Source organism: Eutrigla gurnardus, assembly GCF_963514095.1.
Source record: "Eutrigla gurnardus genome assembly, chromosome: 20".
NCBI lineage: Eukaryota > Metazoa > Chordata > Actinopteri > Perciformes > Triglidae > Eutrigla > Eutrigla gurnardus.
The window spans coordinates 4,976,809-5,002,195 of NC_139931.1; the positions used below are offsets into that span (position 1 = coordinate 4,976,809).

The 25,387-nt window shown below is 45.7% G+C and overlaps 2 protein-coding genes across 6 annotated transcripts in view; one reads left to right on the top strand and one right to left on the bottom strand.

The window, feature by feature from the left end:
- Nucleotides 1-25,387, bottom strand: part of cacna1ha (calcium channel, voltage-dependent, T type, alpha 1H subunit a) — an 85,783-nt gene that overhangs the window by 6,275 nt on the left and 54,121 nt on the right. For 3 of the 5 annotated variants that reach the window (XM_084037254.1, XM_084037253.1, XM_084037257.1), the window contains exons 8-32: nt 24,183-24,275; nt 22,892-23,130; nt 21,983-22,506; nt 19,020-19,219; nt 18,524-18,718; nt 13,942-14,093; nt 13,266-13,451; nt 13,063-13,180; nt 11,772-11,927; nt 11,248-11,335; nt 10,896-11,179; nt 10,182-10,541; nt 8,505-8,608; nt 8,239-8,362; nt 7,692-7,760; nt 7,430-7,614; nt 7,226-7,352; nt 6,691-6,816; nt 6,508-6,597; nt 5,552-5,765; nt 2,807-2,958; nt 2,441-2,550; nt 2,220-2,353; nt 1,955-2,025; nt 1,241-1,319 (exon numbers count right to left, since the gene is read on the bottom strand). In XM_084037254.1, coding sequence (XP_083893380.1) covers nt 1,241-1,319; nt 1,955-2,025; nt 2,220-2,353; nt 2,441-2,550; nt 2,807-2,958; nt 5,552-5,765; nt 6,508-6,597; nt 6,691-6,816; nt 7,226-7,352; nt 7,430-7,614; nt 7,692-7,760; nt 8,239-8,362; nt 8,505-8,608; nt 10,182-10,541; nt 10,896-11,179; nt 11,248-11,335; nt 11,772-11,927; nt 13,063-13,180; nt 13,266-13,451; nt 13,942-14,093; nt 18,524-18,718; nt 19,020-19,219; nt 21,983-22,506; nt 22,892-23,130; nt 24,183-24,275 — 4,180 coding nt within the window. The remainder of the gene's footprint in view (nt 1-1,240; nt 1,320-1,954; nt 2,026-2,219; nt 2,354-2,440; nt 2,551-2,806; nt 2,959-5,551; nt 5,766-6,507; nt 6,598-6,690; nt 6,817-7,225; nt 7,353-7,429; nt 7,615-7,691; nt 7,761-8,238; nt 8,363-8,504; nt 8,609-10,181; nt 10,542-10,895; nt 11,180-11,247; nt 11,336-11,771; nt 11,928-13,062; nt 13,181-13,265; nt 13,452-13,941; nt 14,094-18,523; nt 18,719-19,019; nt 19,220-21,982; nt 22,507-22,891; nt 23,131-24,182; nt 24,276-25,387) is intronic. The other 2 variants (XM_084037256.1, XM_084037255.1) reach the window with 2 other exon arrangements.
- grapa (GRB2 related adaptor protein a) overlaps nt 13,488-25,387 on the top strand; it is a 145,583-nt gene continuing 133,683 nt past the window's right edge. Inside the window, exon 1 of the mRNA XM_084037272.1 lies at nt 13,488-13,509. The gene's annotated coding sequence lies outside the window, so the exon portion shown is untranslated. The remainder of the gene's footprint in view (nt 13,510-25,387) is intronic.

Consider the following 25,387-nt stretch of genomic DNA (forward strand, 5'->3'; position numbering starts at 1 on the left):
CTAATCTCCCAAAGTGTGAGGACGGTGGCAAGAGGATGGAGATGTCAGCATTTGGTTTAAACTCAGATTCAAACTGAAACATTTTCAACACCAGCTACCCGAAGATAAAGCTTGAATCCGAAGCTGCGAGCGTTAACATTCCCCTCTCCTTCGACCTTCTCTTATCTGCTGGGCTTTCTGCAGATACCACGGGCCACGAGGCTGAGACTCCCACAGTAACAACAGCAGCATCAGCCACGGCTTTACTCTCCCAACGGAGTTCAGATCAGACTGTAATAAAATGGTACCGCCATACTGAAGTGCAAACTAAGTGGAGGCCTTCACTACTTTATATCGGACTGCTTTGCATTCACTGTCGGCTTACAACTCAGCACCGCCCTCTGGTGGAGAAAAGGGGAGTCGTTGGAAATGTTTCATGGGAACTATTTTGTGTTTTCAGTGTGAATTCCCAGAATCCTCTTGTATGTATATGAGGTTAGAAGAAGGCCCAACATGCTGTGACCTCCAGTGATGATAGAACAAAGTAATGGTGGAATTTCACCAAACCAGAATATGATTTCACTCCCGCAGCTTCGTCAGCCCGAAGACAGGATTTTAAACGAGGCAGTAGGAGTTTAGCACATCCAAAAGCTTTTTGTCAGCAAAAAATTCTTAGCAAAAAAAAAACAAAAAAAAACAGTGTCCAGCATCCAGTGGTGCTGCACCAGGGGGGAATAACGATGGTTAAAAAGATAATATATAGAGAGAGATTTTTTGGGGGGTATTTTCTATATTAAGCTGCTGTTGTTAAATCATTTCTGCAGTCCCTTAATGTAACATAGAGTTGGATGTGGGGGGGCGGGGTGCTCTACAGTGGCTGATATACTTTATTATTTAAAACCCAAACATGAGGATGTCTGGCACACTTATTTATTTATTTGTTTTGCACATCCTCTTCCCTCACACGCTGCACTCTCAGAGAAGCTGACTGGGACGGAGCCGGCCTTATCCAGGGGAGGCAATACGTAAAGAAATATGATCATGCAAATGTGATCTTTCCTCGTTAGAAACGGGTCTCTGATGTGGGAGCGGCGGCGGCGGGAAAGCGAGACAGATGGAGAGCGAGGATTCAGCGGGGAAACTCGCTGTAAGTCGTGCGTGTGGTTGGTAATCACCGGATTCCAAAAAAACCCTGTGCTGCTGAAGCTTGAAGACCGTGATGTGTGTGTGTGTGTGTGTGTGTGTGTGTAGTGTGACTGACCCAGTTTGCCAAAGAGCTCCACTCCCAGAGCAGCGTAGATGAAGAAGAGCAGCATGAAGAGGAGGCCGAGATTTCCCACCTGGAAGAGATACGCGTGTTAGACCAGAGGAAAACACTACTGGTTCAAAGCTGCAGGGGATAGAAGACCGTGACCATGCTTTATGAAAGGAAATTACACATTTACAACAAAGGATTTGCACCTAAATGAACCATACTGGGTTGAACTGAATCTAACATACATAAAAAAAGTATTTAAATTAACAGGCAGACGGGTTTTTGCCAGTAAGAAATCAGTTTTTCTATTAAACTAACATTCTGAGAGCAGTTTTCTGCATCTGCATCATACGTCACAAACTTCCAGGCCTGTTGTCTTCCATCCACGTCCTTAAAAAATATGTTCTTGTGCACTCAGTACTGTTTACCCTCACTCGCTCTTTGCCTCTAACAACTGTGCCAAATCAACCCAAGTGCCGAGTCCGGTTGTAGAGAGAATGTACAGAATGAGACATTTTAGGGTCGGAATAAACATTTCATAATGTGGACGGATATGAGTTAAATATTCATCCAAGAGCATCAATCTTTCAGGGAGCTCTCTATTCTGAACAAAGCCTTCTTATTTACCTCATATTATAAAAATAAATAAAAAAAATCATAAATAAAGCAAAAGAGGAAAGCAGTGTATTGTGCCCGAGGACCCTCGGAGTCGGTGTTTACCTGTGGCAGCGCCTGCATGACTGTATCCAGCAGCGACCGCATCCCCGTGGCCATCTTCAGAAGCTTGAGCACTGCAGAGACACACAAGAGCGTCTTAAAGGAGCGAGAGCGGTTCCTGGTGTCGGTCGGCCCATTTGCTGCTGGATTTACAATTGCCGCGGCCGGCTATCGCACAGCAGGGAGCCACTCAGAGCTGGATTTATGTGCTGAAGCCAGACGGCAGCTATAACGTATTCTTTTTTAAAGAATATGTGCGTGTTTCTACCTCGCGCTATCCTGAGCACTCTCATGATTCGGATGATGGTGGGATTTATGGGCAGCGCGGAGCTCATCTTCAGCTCCTCCAGCGTGATGCCCATGATGGACAGCCCCACGATAGCGATATCCAGCTGGTTCCACCTAAAACACACACAGACACGTGTTTCTACATGTCAGGCAAGTAGATAAAAAGTTAGATTTTGCAGCACTGGGCTGTAAACCCCGTACCTGTCCTTGAAGAACCTGTGAATGCCGAATGCCGCCAGCTTGAGCAAAGCCTCGACCACGAAGATGCAGGTGAAGACGTAGTTGCAGTACTTCAGGACCTCCTCTAAATACTGAACACACACCGGCAGAGTTAGACCAGAACTCCTCTCACACACTAGGTCATCTAGTCTTAATAATTCATTATTAACACGTCATGAAAACAGTTGATAACAAAGTTCAATTTGTTTATTTGTAAGTAAACTCAGATGAGACCACAGAAGAGCAACAGCTCCTCGGATGCCAAAACGTTGAAGGAGGATCGTGGCATCCCTCCAAGAATACATCAACAACTTTAGTTGGGTTTTGTTTTGTTAAAGACGATTGTACCTGCGGCTGGTTGTAGTGCTCGATGCTCATGGTGAAGACGTTGATGCAGATGATGAAGGTGATGAAGAGGTCCAGGTAGTGGCTGGTGCACAGCGTGTGGATCCACAGGCGCACGGGGGAGTAGTCGGCGTAGTACGGCCTCTGCTTGGCCTCTGCAGCACACAAACACACACACACACAGACGGATATGTGCCAACGACGACACGGGGAGGGAACGACATCGACACGCAGACGGACAAGAGTGCGAGTGTGAGTAACGGTGAAATGTACAAGAGTCCAGGGTGGGCACAGGACGGTGTGGGGGCCGGGGAAGGGGGACCACCACTTCACTTTGTGTACTTTAATTCAACTAGAGGAGGTCAGAGGAGCAGCCTGGGTGTCTCACTGCTACCTGTCTCACTGCGGTGGTGTCCCTTCCTCCCGCCCCTCAGTGTCTGTGCACACCACTGCCTGTATGGTGTTCAGATAAGAGAGGACATGAGAGTCACAGCTCGGCTCTGATATTCAGTTTACAGAAATCAGGATGTAAATATACTGAATGGCATTTCCCCTCATTTAAAGGGCAACTTCTCTATTTTTTAACCATATTTCCCATGTTTTTTTGTCATGTTACGTTTACTAAAAGTGCTTGTTTTTGTCACTAACAAGCTCAGATTGTTATCATAAGTTCTGACAACATCATGAAAAGGGACCTACAGAGACCTGGTCTGCTCAAGGAGAAGTCTGGTTCTGAAATCTGAATATCGGGCTGCAGCAGGTCCCAGTCTTTACTCCGCAGCAGGGCTTCATCCACATTGTGGAAATCATTAAATATTCAGCCATGACATAGAAAACTTGAGGTCAAACCAAGACTTCATTACGGGACTTCTCCTTGACTCATAATGTCAGACACTTAGAATAATAATGAGATTCCAGAAATCCGTCACGACAAAAACATGGGAAATTAGAGTCCAGGTTGAAAAATAGTAGCGTAGCTTAGGTGAGCCTCTACCAGTCTCCGGGAACCAGATACCTGAACTACTGTTTGGACTAAAAACTAGTAGCGTGTTTCTCCTCTAATGGGGGCAGTACTGTAACATTCATTGCCTCTGTAATGCTCAGATTTGTGTCGGGGACAGGGAGGTCTCACTCTGTATTCTGACCCAAACAAGACGTCCCCATTAAAAGCCAGTCTACAGACTGTACGATGTGATGCGTGTTTCCTCTTAGCAGGCTGTGTTACAGCCACTGAATAGCAAACAGACTTTGAAGAGAGCTCAGAGGTCAAATCATTAAGCTTAGACCCCAAAATCATTATAAGCATACGTGACTATGTTTTGACTGTGTACCCACATGTCCAGATATGATGACCGATGGTTGTAATATGATGGTACGTGCATGTTGATGTCCCCAGTACACGATGCCCGTCTGTTTAATGCATGCTTACATGCCTTCCATGTGAAGGGTAACGTCTGTGGTGGAGAGGGGCTGCACAGGCTACGTTCAACAACACAATCAGCAAGTTCTCTATGGATGTCAATCTACTTCAAGCGTTTAACACATTTAAAATAGTTTATTTTTTCCACTTTTCAGTTCCTTACAGGTTTTAGAAGATGACTGTGATGTTGAGCATAAACCGGAGCCTCTCTTCTCTTCAACGACACCACGACGAGGATTTTTAACCCCCTCTGAAAGATCTCAGTAGTCTAAAACTATCTTTTCTTTTTCTTCTTCTTTTGGTCAACGGGTTGACTGATTGCATGACCAAACAGAGTTTTTTTCCCCTGAGGAAGCTGAACCTTTAGCAGTTTTAGACCAGTGAGACATGTTACTAATACAGGATGAAAAGAGCGGCGCTCTGCTCACACCATATACTGCCTTCTGGTGTCATTCTGTGCTTCATGTGTTGGTTAGACAACAGTGTTGTAGCCAATCATATAATAAAAAAACATGTACTTCTACCAATTTCCTTCTCTTTGTTCCTCCAGCTCAACATAAACAAGCACAAATACTCACAAAGCGCTGCTGTGCCTTGTGAGCGTTTGGACTCGGCTTTTGCAATAGGTGGTGTGTTTCTGCTTGTATTTCCCACTAGTAACAAGCCTTTGTATCGAACAAACTTAACATCTTCTACCAGCTCTATCACCCAGGGTATTTGCAGGTATAGCAGCGAGAAAACGTCTGCTATGTTTCTGAGTCTGCCAGTCAAAGCACGTTTACAGGAAAAAGTCCTTCTGGTATCCGTGTCGAGAGACGCCGCAGGTTCGGGGTTGAACGTGCACCCGGAGGAAGGGGAGGGAGGGGGGAGGAGGGGGGGCGGTTTCACTGATCAAAATTTTGCGAGCAAAATTTCCTGAGACACATGAAAGCAGCAACCTCGATCGGACTTCACATGCATTAATTCTCATTATTCATGAGCAGATTTGGTGTGAAAGGATCTAATTTAAGTGTTCGGTTGTTTACAGAGTAGAGAAATGTTCGCTTAGGTTGGCCCGGTTTCCAAAGTTTTGCATGCAGTGTTCGGGGGAGGGTTGGGGGGGAGGGGGGCTGCAGTCATGCAGTAACATGCATCAGACTGGCCTAGCCTACGCCTTCTGTCAGTGATCATCACTGTCTGCGTCAGCTAGCCAGTCCTTCAAACTCTCCCTCTACTTGAGTCTGGATACATTTCCCTGTTTTTTCGTTCTCTGTCATTCTCTCTCTCTCTCTCATTTTTTTTTTTCAGGCTCTGAAAGCAGGCAGTGCTCAGAAAAATAGACTACCGACCAGCCCCATCATTCTCCTTACTCCTGCGCTTTTTCTCTATCATTTTCAGCCTCTTCTCCTCCCGTAAGCGGGCCTCCTCCTCCTCCTGGTCCTGCCGACACTTGTGGAAGTTCTCCACCACCACGCCCACGAACATGTTGAGGACGAAGAAGCTGACGATGAGCAGGAAGGAGATGAAGTAGAGCAGCATCCAGGGGTTGTGGTTCCGTATAGGCTGAGGAGAGGAGAGAAAAGAAGCTTTTTAATAGTTTGTGTAATTCTCAGTAGAGAAAACCCAAAAAAAGGCACAGGATTATGTTTTCCTCCTCGTGCTATTGTCCTTGTTTGAGCAGGCAAGTGACACAAATCCTAAATGCCACGCTGCCGGTGCAAATCCTCCATACAGGAAGTAGAACAATGGGAATCCTCGGCTAACCTCGATTTGAATGCAAAAGGGTCGTTTCAGTCAGTGGAGCAGTTTCCAGATTGCAGATACGACTAAAACTGCTAAAATAGGACTACAATGCTCACTCAGAAGCTTTGCTGTCAGTGACGCAGCCACTTTTCTGATGACATATAACTGCGTTTGCAAGTGTCTGCTTTATGCTCCGCTCCCCACCTCCCCCAGAGCGAGGAGCACATTTCTCCTCATCTTGAAGGCAGCTCCAGACTCCACTATTTCAGGACATTATACCACAGGCAGTCGTGGATCTGAGGACGGCCCTCATCGATTGAAGCTTGGAAGAGTCTGCTATAAACTCACCTTAAGAGCCTCGCTTTTCCTTCACATCCGTAATAACAACACCGCTGCCATTTCACTTTTTAACGTAATCCCACTCTGCCTTTTGTTCCTTTTATACTCCAACGTGTTTTTATGCTGTTTCTTTAGAGCAATGTTGCTGATGACACCGAATGAGATGTGATATTTGAGTTTATGTTATTTTATATTGACTGTTCAGGACTCCATGTTCGTATACCTGCTGGTCCACTCCCACAGCATCCAGCCCATCGTACATGATGTTGACCCAGCCGTCCTTACAGGACAGCACAAACAGAGACATCAGAGCCTGGATGGGAAACAGAGACAGAAGTAGTTTCATTCTTTTGGGCCTGAACACTAACCCCCCTCCCTCCCTCTCCCTCACTCCGTCCATCCATACCTGAACCAAGTTGTCAAAGTTGTACTTCCTCCGTATCCAGCGGTAGTTGGCCAGCATGCAGTCGGACCTGTTGGTGACGTTTTTGGTGTCCAGACCTTCACAATGGTAGAACTTCCCTTTGAACAGCTAGAGAGAGAAGGAAAGGGAGATGTCTGCGGGGCTGTTCGGCTGCCATTTACACATTATCCAACATCCAACCATTAATGCCTGCAATAAAACGTCTATTTCATAGAGCACAGTCTTCTGGATGGTGCTCAGCTAAAGACTGGCCTGGAGCTCCTGTTGTCCCTTTTCACACTTCACCTAATAGTCATTCTTTCAAAACTCACACTCTTAAGGAACAGTTGCCCACTGGATATTCAAGACACTTCCAACCCCCCCTCAAGCCACAATCACATATGTAGCTGCTCAAGCACACTGACATTTAAGCTAGAAAGGGGAGGTGGTTTTGTGTCCTGGAGCTTAGAAACAGCAAAATGGCACAGCGGTGTTATCAGTGTGCATCGGAGCCGAGCTGTGAGGGAATGTGAACTACCTGCACCCCCAAGATGCCAAAGACGATGAAGAAGGCGCAGCAGATGAGGACGATGTTCCCGATGGGTCTGAGAGATGTGATCAGCGTCTCCACGACCAGCTTCAATCCCGGAGCTCGGCTGATCACCCTGGAAAAACACAGATAATGACAGTCAGACGTCTGTAGTCCAGCACCTGCTGACACACACAAAAACACAGTGCGTACCGTAGTGGGCGAAGTGTTCGTAGCAGGCGTAGGACTCGGAGGATGCCCAGGATCCTGTTTCCTCCAGTATAGGCCAGAGAGACCAGGATGTCGACCAGAGACACAAACACCAACAAACCATCCAGAACGTTCCAGCTGGACTGGAGGTAAGTCTGCTTCCCGAAGCAGAAGCCGAGGGCTATAACCTGGAGGAAACCAATATGGGATTATTAAAACATCACCATAGTTTACATTAGAGCTACAGGAGAAAACAGCAGTTTACCTTAACGGCCATCTCTGCCAGGAAGATCACAGTGAAAACGTAGTTGGACACACTCAGAAACAGTCGCTCCTAAAGAGGGTGGGATTAACACAAAGGCATATAAAGACAATAAAGACTAAACAGTGTCATTCTCAAAGCACTCATGTGAAGGATGAAAAGCACACCTCACTCCACCGTGAGAGCTGTGCTCCTCTCATGTATATAATGAGGTAATACACACACTTTTAAACCTCGGTGCAAAAAACAGTCCCATTCACAAAGATCAGCGCTAATAGCCTCACAGTTACAGTGGAATTATTAGCGTCTTCATAGAAGTGGGAGTAATTGAAGTGCATGAGCAGTGTGAGCTCAGACTCATTTATTTTGGGATGCAATGAGGATGTGTCATGAAATATACTCGCACAAAACCACAAACCGCTGAATAAGCAGGTTACTATGGAAATAGAAGTTCTAGAAGCCGGTGTTTTCTCTAATATATATATATATATATATTATAAATAAATAAGAAAAGTGTGTGTGTTTGTGTGTGTGTGTGTGTCCGTCCTACCTTGCTGTCAGGCTTGATATCTGGTCTTTCCAGGGCAATGGTGATGCAGTTGAGGAAGATGAAAACCAAAACCACATGGTCGAACAATTTGTGAGAGATCACACTTTGGCACCACCCACGGAGTCTACACACACACACACACACACACACACACACACACACACACAGGCACGTCTTTAAGTCATATAGTCATCTATAAAATGTCTATGGTCGGTTAAAGTGTTGATCAAACAATTAGCCAGACCATCCAGACTGATGAGACTCACAGGCTCTCTGGGGAGAACAAGTAGAGATTCCAGTCTTCGTGCTCTTTGCACCAAATGGGCTTCATGCTAACGAGCTCTTTCTTCATCCATAACAGGAAAGAACTCTGCAGATGGGAGGAGGTCAAAGGTCAACAACGTTAACACCAACAGCAACACGCTCAATAATGCATCATTACATGATGGCATAATTGTGATTGTTGGCGGTGAAACCACTGCATCATCATCATCATCATCATGGTGAGACTGTTTATGGGATTAGTTCTGAAGTAACTGTTTCCCTTTAGAATAACCTCGCCTGATCCTATAGATATGGTAAACAGAACTAAGAAATATTATATTAATGCATGCTGTATAACTTAAGTACAGAGTTGGTTTGACAGCACTAATAGCTGACCTGTGAACAATTACACAATAAAAAAAGCATTATAAAACAACGCAATAGTTAAATCTGAATGTACAAAGTACTGCTGAGGTTAGCCTTTCCACATTAAAATCTCCAGGGACACAATAAACAAGTGCGTTTTTTTTCTGCATAAGTAGAGATGGAAGTAGCTGGACCGTAACTCCTAACTCAGCTCACAAGCCCAATAGAAAGTATAGAAACTCATTAAAGTTCAGAATAAAACAAATGGAGGAAAGCTGAGGTGCACAGCTTCTGTACTTCAGGACTCTAATTAAAAACAGCCCAAAGTCCAGCCTCTCGGCTTATTTGGCAGACGGCCGTGTGTGTGTGTGTGTGGGTGTGTGTGTGTGTGTGTGTCCGTCGGTGTGTGTAAACTGGAATGAAAAAGAACCCGCTGCTCAGATATCCTTGGAGCTGAAATATCCCATAATCCCTGACATAGAAACATGCAGGGCACCACACACACACACACACACACACACAAACACACACGTCTCAGCCGACATGTCACACGCACACAGTGATGCGTACTCTTGCACGCACACACACACACACACACACACACACACACACACACACACACACACACACACACACGCTGATAGAGGATCAGGATTTAAGCCTCCCGTTTTGGGTGTGCCTCAGGGAGAGGCCTTTTGTTTCAGCAGATTTCATAAACTCAATGTGGAGCCAATAAAACCATCAGCAGTGTCACAACAGAGGTCATCCAAAACCGTCGAGGGAGTAGGCCCCTCTCCACACGCACACACACACACACACACACACACACACACACACACACACACACACACACACACACCCACCCACAGTGACTGTACGTACACAAGTGGTTTTGTTCCCACTGAGAAAACAATTACTGCCCAAGCCAACCAATTACAGTGTGACAATTAGCGTCCCTGCAGGGTGAACACAACACAAAACCATTATTAGAATATATTGAAGTTAGAGAGAGACTAAAGGGGCAAAGAACACAAAGACAGAAATAAGATATGTTAACAGAGAGCAGATTAAGAGATTAAGCATTTACATAAGAGAGCAAAACCATAGAGGCACAACTGCACAGAAAAGGCCTATAAAACCACATTTCCTGTATATATATATATATATATAATAGTAAATGAAGTCGGCGTGTAAACAAGCCGATGATAGTTGCCGGGGCGACGTCACGCCGGGGACCTTCATAAACGGCTGAAATGCCACACTGTCGATTTTGTAAATGTCATTTTTGAAAGCCGTGACTGATGATAACTTACGTCATCATCCAAGTCATCTTCCGGCGACAAGTCTTCCTTGGGGTCCGGGTTGACGGTGGGGTCATAGGTCAGGGTCCTGCCGTTACAGTCGCTGTACTCTGCTATAATGGAAGGACAGAGAGCAGACGCCTGCAGCAGCTCCAAGGTCTCCGGCCGTAGGCGGTGGTTTCCCCCGGCCTCCCCCTTGTCCTCCCCGCTGTCTTCGTCCTCTCCTCCCTCCCCGGACAAGAGGCTCTCCCTCTCTCCGCTGGTGTCACGCCTTTTGAGGCTCGGCGCTCTTCCCAGACTGTTCCAGCTGGAGCGGCGGCTTCCCCACGAGCGAGGAGGGAGAGGGGAGCGCCGGCCCGGGCTGGAGAGGCTCTGGGGAGACGGGGACAAAGGGTCAGCGTCGTGACTGGCTATGATGCGTGTGTCTGATCAAGAGCTACAGGAGTTACTTGTAATTAGAACAGAGGTTTTCAACGTTTTCAAGCCAAGGACCCCCAAGGCTGGTAGTGACCCGGCGGACGGACCTCCTATTACATATCCTATTAAATTGTGGTCCATTTTAATTCTATTTTGGAATTTCTACATCACAATTTCTCAACATAATATCAAACAAACAGGAAGATTTATATTTGCTTAATATAGGTTGTATTCATGTTATTTTTGGACATATACTGCAGTAACTCTGCTGTTGAAGATCTCTGAATCAGAGCGTTTCATATAACTCACCAGAGAATGCTGGTCATAGGCTATGGGGTCCATGGAGGCGGAGCTTCCACGGCGAGACTCTCCATTACCGCTCCCTGCCTCGGACAACCCCAGTCCCGTCTCGCCATACTGAGACCCCCCCTCTCTGTACATGAGCTCCTCCCCGAGGAGAGACTCGGGTCCCAGAGAGCTCTTAGGAGTGGGCATGGGCGTGGCCGCCGTGCGCATGATTATGGGAGGAGCCATCGAGCCGCGGGGGTCGACGTGACCGTTGGCCGTCATCATCAGGGAATACATTTTTAGTTCTGTGGAGAAATAAATAATTATTATCACGAATACAAGAGAAAGAAAAACAGCACAGCATTTAACCCACCGGTGTCTCTGAGCTGTTCCACTTTCTCGTCCTCCTCAAAGTTGTCCGATTTCTTCTCATCGTCCGACTCCGACCGATTAGCATCGCCCTGCAACACAGACACACAAATAGGAGTTCAACCGTCGTGGAAAGGATTACACATTGCATTCAGTGCTGAGAGGACGCAGCCGTGGCCCCCGGGGGCCCGAGATGATAACAGTGTTGAACGAGGAGGAGCTGATGATGTGAAGCGATCGCCGGGCATGACGGCGACTTCTAATCTTCATTCCCATCTGCTTTAAAAGCAGTGGTGCCTTACATGATGCGACGGTGTGATAATTGAGAGTCCGGACCTGCGGCCCCCTCAGACGTCTCCACTGGAATTTAATTAAAAGCAAGAGAAGGCTCCTCATACTGCATTCACACAGGGGTGGACGATAATCATAACTCTGTTTCCCTTGAGTCGGTGCATCGTTCCTCTCCTGTACATTTCCATATTGAAAAAATAAGTGTTTCGTCACATTAATTCCAACAGCCGCGCTCACCTCGGCCTGGAAGCCCTCGACCAGGATGGCCACGAGTAAATTGAAGAGCACGTAGTTGCCGAATGTCATGAGGGCGACGAAGTAGAGAGCCGCCCATGGCGAGGTGGAGGCCATGCCGTTATACAACACCACGTTCCAGTCCTCCTGGGTGAGAATCTGTGGGGCAAAGTCACGTGTAATTAAAAACAAAAAGAGGAAGATTAAGAGTCAAGAGAAGGACAAGAAGGCACAGAAAGAGAGAGAAAAGCATACAGATGGGAAGCCAAATGGAGCAATAATAGCTGAAACAGCCCTCGTGGGTTTCATATCCTTTATAAAATACAATACTTAGCTACTTTTATGGCCGTCACGCCACAATGCACCGTCATACACATGGGATCACCGGGAAGTCTGTGTGTGTGTGTGCATCCAAATCAATGTGATGAAAGTATTTCAAACTAGGACGGCGTTCATGATGCGGCATGAAAGCTCGCTCCGTCTCTGCCCACTCGCTGAACGCTGTGGCAGGAAGGCAGGTCACTACGCTGTTGTGTGAATGTATATTCTCCTGCATGTGTGTGTGTGTGTGTGTGCTGGAGCTACAGTACACAGCGAGCGTAACGCCTTCACGTGGCATGTCGGTCCGGGAGAAAGTGCTTTTTCAGCATCACACTCCTACACCGGGAGTAAGACAGGTCCACCTTTTTCTGCTGACGCATTCAGCAGAAAAAAGGAGGACGATCCATCTGGAACGATCGAACAATATCTCCTCGTAGGGGAGGGCGAGGAACAGAAATGATAGTGAGAGAGGGTGTGCATAAGCAGAATCTCTTTGACTAATGAGCAGGACTTGGCAGTTGAATTTGGCCTGCACACACACACACACACACACACACACACACACACACACACACACACATAATAAAACACTCAGGCCCAGTATGACATTTTGATTTGGGATGGCCAAGGAGTACACGTGGACTGTGTTGGGATAAAAATATACTTCATCTCTTACAGTATCTCTCATAGTTCTGCTGTAGAGCTTCATACACCGACAAGCTCAAGTATGACTGCAGCCAACTTATTAAAACATACTTACAAGCTGTCAGCTGTAACATTTTTTTATTTTCTGTGAAGTAATAATAAGCCACTTTTGATACAAAGAGTTATGATTAAGAATAAAGCGGCTGAACTGCAAATTGATCCACCATAAATAGATTAAACTGTGCAGTTATGGCACATAAATACGACTGAGAACAAAGAGTCCCTCTGTGGATTAGAACCAGCAGAACCAAGAGGACAGGAAACCAACCTGGAACACCGTGACGATGGCCCAGAGCAGAGAGTCAAAGTTCTTGCGGTCCGGGATCGTGTCTCCGTTCTCCGTGCGAAGACTGAATTTACAGCCGAACAGATGCATGCCCAGTATGCTGTGGAAGACAAGTGATAATATTATAATAATCTGCGTGACGGGAGAATATGCTCCATCTCGGGGAAGAAGGTTTATGCGCGTACCTGAAAGTGAAGATGAAAAGCATCAGCAGCATGCAGAAGGTGGCCACGTTGTCCATGGTCTTCATCAGCACCACCAGTTGTCTCCTGAGGGCCGGCAGGAAGCGGACCAGCTTCAGGACCCGCAGCAGACGGAAGGTCCGCAGGACCGACAAGCCGCCGTCCGCTTGACCGATGATCTCCCACACACTGGGAACCACAAGAAAAACTTGCGTGAGTGAGTGAGTGAGTGAGTGTGCAGGTCTGTGTCTGTCCAAGGCTAATCTTGCATTCTGCTACAGCAAAGTGCATTATTATTATTATGAGTTTTATTCATTCAATCACATACGTCAGTGGTGGTGTTTGCACCTTTCTAGTTATGAAGGCAAGTCACCCAACCACACACATGAAAGGCTCCCTGATCCAATATGAGCTCTATGACACTAAACCACAGCCACAAAGCTCGACTCCCGGCGGGATCAAGAATCTGCTGGCGGCACCAATCAAAGCTGCTCCTGTGTGATCCATCATGAGTGTGTCAATATGAGCTACTGAAACCCAATGACTGACAAGCAGGAGAAGAAATAAGATCCTAGATCAGTTGTCAAGTCTGTGAAATCCACATTGACAGGAGTCACAGCTTTTTTTACTTTAAATGCTGAAGACGGCACACATCATTCTGATAAAGACACATTATTACCTGATGATCACAATGATGCTGTCAAAGATGTTGTACGGGTTCCTGATGTATCCGAACAAGCCGAAAGCCAGCAGCATGAAGCCCATCTCCAGCACGAACATGCTGGTGAAAACGATGTTGCTGATTTCCAACACATCAGTCAACTCCTCGGGCTGAGGGGGAGGGAGAGGGAGACGAAGCAGGAGATGAGGAGAAGCAGGAGGGAGGAAACAAGTAGGTAAATATCGCCAGTAAATTATCCCTGAGCTGTAAAACGCCAAACTGAGACATTATCAATCAAGTTTAGAGCTGGAGTCACGCCCAATCGATCAAATGGGATCCCCGGCTTCAATCCATCACTGCTGATCTACTTCACCTACCTCGTAGCGGAGTCAGTGATCCAGGAGGATGTAACCGAGGCCCGCTCATTGAGCAGCTAGTAAAGCTCCTAATGGGAAACGCAGCTGTTTTGTGTGCTGGTAAACGCGTCATGGGGCCACATCCTCAACTTCTCTTATTGAAGCGTTTTGCTGGAGCTGCATCAGGATCCCAATGTGCTAGTTTGGATTAAAACTTGTGTGACTTGGGTTGTATTTGCTTCACCCGTCAGCATCCATGCTTCATACACGGATACTTTCAGGACGCCACGTTTATCACCTGGCCAAATCACAGCATTAAACGATCCAGTTAATGATAACAAATTAAGTTTAATGGGAATTTGTCTTACAAACGTATTATTGTGATGATCCCCTGTAATAAACACGCCTTTACTGTCATTTTCCCTGGCTCATTTATATTCACAAACACAACTGTGATCCCCGGATGACTGAATCACTCAAACTCATACATCTGTATGTTGTTCCTAAAGCCCTTTTAGCTCCTGATCCACAATTTAATGTTCATGTCACGCATGGCAGTCTCATTAAAACTAATTGTGATTCTTTTCATGCGGGCCCGAAGCCCATTTTGTGTCCCGGCACAGGCGCATAAAAGAGGCCGACCATATTCTAGACTAATAAACACACTTACAAGATTAATTTATAAAACCCCAGACATGCTGCTACTACAGCAGATGGAGGTTAACCTTCAGCCTGGGTTATTCTGCGCTATCAGTAGCCAGCAGGAACATCCAGTGCTGGCTTTGTGCTTTTTTTTTTTGCCGTTGTTGTTGGAAATTACAGAACATGTTCTGAATATGAATATGTTTTATGAAGCTGGAATCAAGGAGATAAATGCGGGTTTCCGTTACACAATTATGCAAATAGATTACATTTAAATAAAACTATCCATATTCATGTTTTAAATTCTATATCTGCTGATTCCTTCAGATAGCATAATTAAAAAAACTCTAATAAATGCAGATAAAATAAAAAAACACTTTGCAAGCAATTCAAGCCACTGATGCTTGTGCTGAAGTACAACAGAGGACCATGATGACAGATAGAGGGCGCCATACTACACAGCACACCTCCCACAGACACAGAAACGCCTCCTGAGGAGCAGTACAAACTTTTAACATCTTTTTAAGAATTGAAGGGAGAAGTGCACTCATTTCAAAGCAGCAGTGTTGGAAGGTAAGTATATTTACTACAAGTATATGAATGTTTATATTTCTACTTCACCACATTTCTGGGGAAACTATTGCATCTTTTTACTCGACTACATCTGAGAGCTATTCAGTTTTCGAATGAAGATTTCTCCTTATAATCAAAATAATGTGATGCAGGAACTGACAAATTGCACAATATCTAAACCACTGATGAGGGCAATTCTGTTGCATAACGACTACTTTCATACGTTCATACAAACGTCCTATTGGAGCCCGTCTGATCTGACCTTATCGACTGCAGGAAAGGGGGCGTGTCTGAGTCGTGCCATTACTTCCATTCACACCTTCAGAATAGCCGTGACCTCGCCGTCGATATGAAGCGGGTTGCTGTGTTGCGCCCGTTGTTTAATCTAAAGTACACAGCGTCTCCCCTTCTTTTTGTGCCGCTGCTATTTTCAGCCGATGAGTTATTGAGTTAATTGGGACAGTCGTGATGCTTGAAAACCAACGCAGAAAAAAATAAACAGGGCACTGAAGTAAAGTCAGGGGGGGTCGAGTAGGACTTCTGCCGTCCTGCACCGCGAGGGAAACATTGGCAGATTTATATTTATTTTAAACAGAGCTGGAGAGACAATAGAGAGAGCAGCTGCTCGCTGTCCTGGCTGAGTGTTCAAACATTCTTTCACTGACCGGCCAGCACATAAAACCTTTAAAGCACTGCAATAAGCTCCATCTCAAGCAGTCACAGACTCACACACGTTATTATTTAACAGAGAACTAGCGGTATTTCCATCACGGCCCTCACACCAGAGAAAGGAGAGCATACTGCTGACTCGGGGGGCGATCATTTCCAAAAGCTACGCAGCACTTTCTGCGCCCGCCGGCGTTACAAACGTCTTTATCTGCTGCTTAACGGTAAGTTGAGAGGGGAGGATACAGAATGGCTGACAAAGAAGATGCAAACAATACAGAAATATAGCTGCGAGGGGCAATGATAAAACACCACAGACAACACTGTTGACAAGTAGGACTTGACCAGCCGCGGATTCCAACGCTGCACTTTCACATTTCCAGAAAAGTTGACTTACTGACTGTACTTACTTACTGAATGTCACTGACATGTGCAGAAGCTCTGTAGGATGTATGGGTGATTTGTTTTCCATTTTTAAAGTGAAATAATAAGCCCACAATCGTGCAAATCCATGCCAATTATGAGATATAAACTCGCATTTGTGGCGCCCCCTACTGGCAGAATATCCCAAGACTTTGCAGCGAAGCTCGGACCAAACGCCTGAACACGTGGAAGTTTTGCTGCTAATTTTGTTAAACATCAATCGTCAAACTAATTTAACTCACAAAGGAAGTGGGTGAGGAAGAGAAGGATGTGGGTGAGGAAGAGAATGTGGGTGAGGAAGAGAAGGATGTTCATGAGGAAGAAAAGGATGTGAGTGAGGAAGAGAAAGATGTTGGTGAGGAAGAGAAGGATGTGGGTGAGGAAGAAAAGAAAATGGGTGAGGAAGAGAAGGATGTTCATGAGGAAGAGAAGGATGTGGGCGAGGAAGAGAAGGAAGTGGGTGAGGAAGATGAAGAGGAACTCTCTTCGTCTCTGTGTTTACTAAATCCTGTCAAGGTGCCTTGGAGTTGTCAGCCTTCTCCCATGGTGCACTCTGCTTCACAGCAGCAGTTCTAGACTGCCGTGGTCGTTAGTAACTGAGTGGTTTTAAAAATAAAAAGAAGTGCATCACCGTATGTCAAAATGATTCACATCTATACTTCAATCCCAAATCAGCGTTCTGAACTCGCTGTATTTCACTGCCATCGTTATGTCTGACAGACATGGTGATCGACTATCACTATGTTTTAGTTTACACTGTTCATATGACCTCCACATGACAGAGGGAAGGGCCTGCCTCGACTTTAAAGCAGGACACTGACATAAAATGAATCCTGAAATATAGCACAGCATATAGAAGCATACAGATTTAGAATTAGAGACATAACACCAACAAAATGAGCGTTAAACTCATAACATGTTTTCAAGACACAAACTTTAACAAAGTTACGTCCAGTTTGCAGGTAAATCTGCTTTTGTTTTTCCACGTTCGTGCTGTTATTTGTGTTATTTTATCAACTGGAGATAATATCAATTAGTATATTTTCACCCTATTCATCTGGGAGGGTCTCCTCTCCATATATATATATATATATATATACTATACTGTATATATACTGTATTTTTCTACACACAGTCTACAGTATGCCTCCTACATTCATACACCTCTTCACAGATACACTCATAGTCACCTAAAGTTTGGCTAAGTGTCACATAAGGAGGATGATGAGTACTGTGGGGAGGAGGAGCTCTTACATAAAACTTTAGTCTGTGTGTGTGTGTGTGTGTGTGTGTGTGTGTGTGTGTGTGTGTGTGTGCTATTGGCCCAATAAGGCCATGGCTCTCCCAGTCGCTTCTTATGTTTATACCACAAAGATAGAAACACACACACACACACACACACACACACACACACACACACACACACACACACACACACACACAGATCCCCTGGAGAGGGAATTAGAGGAGAGGGAGGCAAGGAGAGCCGAGACAGAAAAAGGAAAAGGAGGAAACAAATCGTGTGTCTGCACAAAAATCTTCTCTTTGGTTTTCTCCCCATTTGCTCTCCTGTTGGGAATCTAAAAGGTTGTGTGCGTGTGCGCGCATTTATAATAAACTTGAGTGTAAAAACTCTGTAGATGTCGACGTATGTGAGACGGTGGACGGAGGGAAGGGGGAGCCGTGTTATTAAGCCGTTACTACCCAGATGTCGGCCACACAGGCTAAACTAAAAACATAATCCTGAAGTGTGAGGGAGAGAAAAGAGGGAGCCTCACCCCTGCTCCCCCACTACACTCTCATTTCCTCTCATTATACTCTCAGATGGCCAAATGCCAGTTTCACACATAAATGCCACGTCTAACCGAGCGGCTTGTTTCTCTAAGAAGGTCAGCCAGCTTTGGACCAACGAGGTGAACCGATCCTCACGACTCACTCACCTGCTCGTGGTACTCGATCCCCATGCTGAGAGTATTGACGAGGATGGCGATCATGATCCCTCGGTTGAAGTATTTACTTTCCACGATCCTCTTCAGTTTCTCTCTGAAGCCCAACCAGGCCCGGACAACTCCATTTTTGCACTCCATGACCCCTCGCCGCCGGCTCCGACCTCGCCCGCCTCTCAGATCCCCCCCCTAAGAGCACAGACAAGGAAGCGCCAAAGGTGAAAATGCCATGTTAAAAAATAGATCAGTTAAAAGAACTACAGATGGGGTGCCAGGATAGCTCAGTGGTAGAGTTGGCTCCCCACATACCGGGTTCAAATCCCCACCACTCTCCTCTCTCAATAAAAGGCAAAAACGGCCCAAAAATAACTATAAATAACAGTATTTTTTTATATTGTCTGTTTAGTGTCATGCCTTTACAAGATAATATTCTGCCTTGTTGATGACACGTCATCCATGCCAAACCACAACCGTCATCCACACTGTTTACCGTCATCATTAGTGCACCCCCGTGCAGTCTGACCTGGGGGAAGTCGTGCAGTCCGTCAGCCTCTCCCCTGCCTCCCTCCAGGTCTCCCAGTTCCAGCTCCAAGGTCTCCAGGCTGCGGGCGCACAGGGGGCAGCTGAGCAGCTCCAAGAGCAGAGGGCTGGGCACCACGCCTGCCAGCTGGTACAGCAGCCTTTGGCGACCTGGAGGGGGAGACGGACGGACACGGTCACACGTCGCAAAAGGCTTTTTCTTTATAAGCTGCCCTCGTCTCTTTAGCTGCGCTGAGAAAGTCAAACCGCCTTTCATCTGTTCCCAATGTGAGAAACTGCATTCACATATTGCTTGGTTGATTTTTTAAATGTTTTCCTATCTCTGTGGTTATAGATACATATTTCAAAATATCACATCAAAGATAATGTTTGAATGTTTACTACAAAATTGTCCTTTACTGCATTTAATTTGACTGACACTTCAGCATCCTTTTAGGACCAGTGTGATGGAGGTATAGGGATCTGCAGAAATGATTCCTAGCATGTTTTCATTAGTGTATAATCACCTGAAACTAATCATTGTGTTTGTATCTATATATAGGGAGCAGCTTCTCTTCCAGGTTGCACCGCATGATTCTGCAGTAGCCAACCCAAACACTGTAGAGACGGCCTTTCATGTTTGATGTATGGCACCTGGAGGCCAGCGTATATTCTCCTAAATCCTACACACTGGTCCTATAACCGTGTAACACGTAGAGAAGGTGGAAGCACTTCATTCAGCCCTGAGTTGTGCTTGTTTAGTAACCTGAGAGGTAAAACAATAGCGTTGAATCGTTCCCTGCAGAGTCCTCCCCGCTGCAGCTTAACCTCAACGAGCTCTGCAAGAATGAGTCCTCAAACACGGAGATCAGTTTCCTCATCTCAAAGTCAATGGGTTTTTGATCACCTGAAATAAGGTCTGTGTTTAACACAAGCTAAAGAGATTTTAATGTTTTCTCCTGCAGTATAAAATACATCAGCAGATATCCCTCCTGTGAAGGTGATGCTTTCAAGGCGGTGGTTAAATGAGGCGACACAACATCATCACACCTTCATTTGTTAATATTAAAAACTTGCCACAAATCCTCTTGTTTTTGTTGTTGCAATAATCCAAAATCCAAATTTAACCTAACTTCATGGTTACGTCATCCCTGCAGCCCTCTGATGCTGCGCTGCTGGATAATTGAAGGTGACTCAGAGTGATCAACATTGTTATCAAATCCTCCCTTCTCTCACTTCAATTATGATGTCTGGGACAGTCAGAACACAATATTCAGAGAGACTCCAGCTAAAAAAACACAAACACATAACCTGAAACACCCCCAAGCTCCGATTCACAGCGGAAATGACACCCTTGGGTTTACGTACTTGGTTCAGCTCATTTCTCCCACATCGTTGTTTTATATTTAAAAAAGGAAGAGTAAGAGTAAAACACTGTTTGTTTGGTTTGAGACCAAACTATATGATGCCATATTTGTTGATGCTACATTGTGGTTTTATAATTAAGCTGTAAAATTTTGCATGCAGTGCTTAAGGGACGTCCCGTCTCAGAAGGGAGCCGAATTATGCAGTGAGTACCGAGAGCTCACAGTCCTGGATCCTGGCTGACCCTCGTTCTCTCCCTACATCCTGCTGAAACCAGCTGGAAGGAACTGCAACGCAGCGAAACAGGACTTCAACAAAACATGGTGTTATAAAAAATACCTCAAACTATAAAAAAAAAGGCTTGATAGAGTTGTTGTCATGTAGCAAATCTCCACAAATGAATTTCCGTGGCTATTTTAGCGTTTTGACAGATTGTTTTTCTCAAATGCTTTCAAGGAATGAAATATATCTCTGGCTGGAGTTCATCCCGAACCCACATCACCTTTTATTACGTCAGGTTAGATTAGATTCAATTTAAACCAAAATTAGATTTGAGAGCTCCGGACTTAAAAACGATATTCCCAAGACCAGAATAAAAGCGCTATTTAACCCAAAACAGCCTTCAAACTCTAATCCCATTACTTTGCATGGGTTAGCAGAGATTTAGTCATCTAAAAGCAGAAATGTAGGAACTGTCCCACAGTGACGGCACACTTTTCATTTACATTCTAGCCTTCAGTCAACTGTCTCCGAAGGCATCCCATCGACTGAGCGGTGAGTTGTATTGACTGTTCAACACACCGGCGGCGGTTTTAAACCCTCCGTCAGCACTCATCGCTGGCTTTTCTGTGTTCATCACAGTCCCAGTAACTCTTGGCTGCAGCAGGAGACTCATTTGTGTGTGCTTAATTATGTTTGGAGCGTCGGCAGCCAGCGGTGTGTAGATGTGTGGGCTTGTTAGCAGTCTTTTCTTCACGCCAGAACAGACAAGTTTATCATACTTTTTTTCATTTTCTTTGTATCTGCCGCCACTCTTTTCTCTCTTACCTAACTCATATGTTGGTTTCCTTTCCATGTAACATTGTATACCTGTGTGTTTGTTTATGTGGCTTTCACACCGCCGCTCCCTACACGCGGTGCTGATTCCCCTCAATCCTCCCCTTTATCCACCTCTCTGCACCGATGACTGCAGCACTTGAGACATGGATTTCCTGTCAGGACTCTCTAAGTGCTGTTTGAGACACATGCGGTTGCCTCGGGTCAAACTTGGGGGGAAGAGGACGAAGGTATTTGTTCACAGAACTGAGCAAAAACATGAAGATGAAAACAGGAGTGTGACAGAAATATGCTGAGCACCAAGTTAAGACTAAGAAGTGGACTTAAAAGAAATAAGCCTTAAAAGGGGTTTGATGCCTTTGTTTGGTTGTTATGTGACTGAAATTGGGATTTTCTGGCGAGAAGAAAAATAAAAAGCTAGAGTGGTGATGTAACAGATTCTGCATCCACGTTTTGCTGCAGTCTCTGGTTTTGTAAGTGTGTGTGTGTGTGTGTGTGTGTGTGTACTCTTACTGTGCTGTCCCATGAGCTGGTAGAGCTTGTTCAGCGTCTCCGTGTGTTCGGAGGCCGGGTGGTTTGCCGGATGCTGCTCCGGACTGGGCCCACACTGCTGGGAGTGGGGGGGCGGCGTCTTACTGCTGTAGCTGCACACGAACGACGGCAGGATGGTCGGGTAGTTCATCCCGCCATTCAGTCGGCCCAGCAACGCCCCCATGCCCTGGGTGACGGCGGACGCGTCGCCGCCATTTCCGTTTGCGCTTCCTCTCCGGACGGGAAGCGACTTCATCTCCAGCTCCTCCCCCGCCTCCCCGTCCGTGTGCTCGGCGGTCGCCGCGCCGATGGCGTGCTGCCCCCCGTTGCTGAGGCGACAGTGCTGGTGCTGATGGTGCTGCAAAAGGTTGTGGATCGGCCTCAACCACAACGCGCTGCCCGGGCCTAAGCCTCCGCAGCCCCTGCTGGAGCCGTGGCCGTGGCCGTTCCCCCCGCCGTTGCTGCCTCCGCCACTGCCGTTAGGATTCACCTTTTTACGCCTTTTACTGGTCAAAGCACAAGACAAGCATTAATAACTGGATAGAGAGAGTGGTGTTTATGTGTGTTTGTATCTGAATGCATCTCTAGTGTGGCTCGGAACAGTTTCGGGGGTTATGCATAATGCAATTGTGTAAGACACAAAATTACCAAAGCTCACAGACACCAATTATTAAATGCTCGTAACAAAACACATTTTAGTTGCCCCAAATGACTCATACGCTGTTTGCAAATAGACACAAGGGGGCCAGCAAAGACGATGAACTGCTGGCGAAAGCTGTGATATATTTAACCCGGGGGAAAAGTGTGATTGTAATCTCAGGCTTTGTAATATCACAGAAAAATCTACAAGAATGAGAATGGGTTTAAAAAACAAACAAAAAAAGCCCAAACCTGTGCCACCCAGAGTATATCCTCTGCAGTCTGCGTGTGAGCTTGCGATAAAGGTGGCTGATGTAGCGGAGCATCTCCTCGTAGCACGAGCCCGGCTCGCTGTAGCTGGCGAGCGTGGAGTCGTTGGACATGTAGCGGGCGCGCTGCTCCCTCATCAGGGCGTTCTCCCTCTGCTTCGTCTCGGAGAACTGAGTGGCGATGACCACGAGGCACAAGTTGATCATGAAGAAAGAGCCCACCTGGTCGTGGAGGTAGAGAGTAGAGTGATGAAGCAGCTCTGTTAACTAGTGCTCTATATGTGACCCTGTTCAACTTGTTCATCAATATTTGATTTCAGGAGCATTTCACTGCTGACACCTCCTCAGTGTGTTAAAAGTGTCATAAAACACTGTGTCAACAAGAGGCCAAATTGGTGTTTATGTATTATTCACATGGAGAAATGTGGCCACATCACCGGGATGATAAAACTGTTTATTTATTTTTTATCACTGCTTGGAAATGTTTGAAATTTGAAATCGTGCTCTGATGAGGCGGCCTTGACAGGAAGTTGGAAACATCTGTCAAGTCTTTAAATAAATGTGTCTTTAATAGGCCGTGACTGTACGTTCCTCAAAGAGTGATCGGAAACGAGATGAGCGTATCGTCCATCTTTTCCTCGATTCTTTCTCTGACGTCCTCATTTATCTAAATTTCTGTCTCTTTCTCTTCCTCCAGTGTATGAATCACTCTGTTTCCCTCTCAGCCCTTCTCTCCCCCCCTCCCTCCCCTCCGGTGCAAAATAAGCACTTTTACATCAAACGACATGGAGCTCATACAGCATTGTAAAATATTATCTTTCTGTGAAAACCCCCAACAGCATGACATAGTGAAATTATACACAATAACACGTCTGCCAGGTTCAACAGAGTGGCCTTGTGCTCCGAGCAGAGTCTGATGGCTTGTTTTCAAAAGGTTATTCTGGGTTTTCCAAAGCAGGACTGAATAAAAATACATAAAAAAAAGATCTGTCTGGAGCAACACATCATACATATATGCATGTTTGTTGAGATGCCGACTGTGTAGAGTTGTATAAAGAGCAGCTTTAAGAAATAGACCTTTCGGGGGAAAAAGTATGTAAATATAATGGCATACATAACTTCATATTTTCAGCCCACTTGTTATTCGTGTGCAAGGTTGAACTGATAGTTTGTCACTTCACAAACAAAGCTAAGTTATATTAGAAAACCATAGTAAGTCAAGATCACAGCGAATGATTCATTTTGGATTGAAATCAATAGGAAGAGGTACTTACGATAATGAGCAGTATAAAATATATAAAATTGTAGAAGGAGTGAGCATCCATGACATAGTACATGATATCTACCCATCCTTCCAGGGTGATGACCTGGTGGTGGGGAGAAAAAGACAGAGAGAGAGAGAGAGAGAGAGAGAGAGAGAGAGAGAGAGAGAGAGAGAGAGAGAGAGAGAGAGAGAGAGACATTGCATTAGAATGAATGGGAAAGCATTCCTTCCTAGCTCTGCCCTTTGCTTTTTCTTCAAAAACATATTACAAACACACCCACGCAAGCTCACATAAAAACACAGAAATGCAGCACATTTCCAATTCTGTTTTAATGGCTAAAGCCTCTGGTGTCCCTCCAAGCTCTTTTATTTGTGTGTGTGTGTGTGTGTGTGCGTGCGCGGGCCCTGACACAGCTCTTTCATGTAGCCGCTATGCTAATGAGCGGTTGAGACCAGAGAGCGGCGGCTCAGCTCAGCCGAGCCGATAATACGCTCGCACCTCGGCTGGCCGAACACGTGACGGCAAACTGCCGAACAAACGCACACCGAAGAAATGTCCAAACGCACAACCTCACGTGTATTTGGTTCTGAAGAGTCACAAGCAAAGCTACCATAAAAATGAAACGCACATCATGCAGACACCGCCGTAGAGCCAGAGGAGGCTAATCCGCCCTCCTCCGGAGCGCTCTGCTGTCACCGGATTAACAAAAGCAGAGTCTCAATTCTTAAATACACCTGTACGATGTTATCATTGTGCCTTTTTTTATTCTAGAGAGTGAGAATATAAACAAGCAGCAATCCGACAAAGCAGAGATTTAGTCGATCGATAATTCAAACAGCCATCCAGTCTAGACGCTCTGTCATTCAGAGTATTCATCAAGAATCGGAGCAGCAACACAAGGACATATAATTTGTTATAAAAAGGAAGAAGGACCGTCAACATTGCAGCATGTTACTAAACTAAAGTCTGATCTTGTGTCATGTTGTCAAAGATGGATGGATGTAAGACACAAATACGACGACCTCATCAAGTCACTTCCTGACCTGCAGGTTGCCCTCATCGTCTAGCTCCGACCCACCGCATGTGTTAAACAACACATTCTGGAGTGTGTGTGTGTGTGTGTGTGTGTGTATGCTGTCGATAGTCATTAACCTGTAGGTTGATAGAAAGACTGGCCTGATAACCCTCAGATGTCTCCACTCTCCTCATCATCC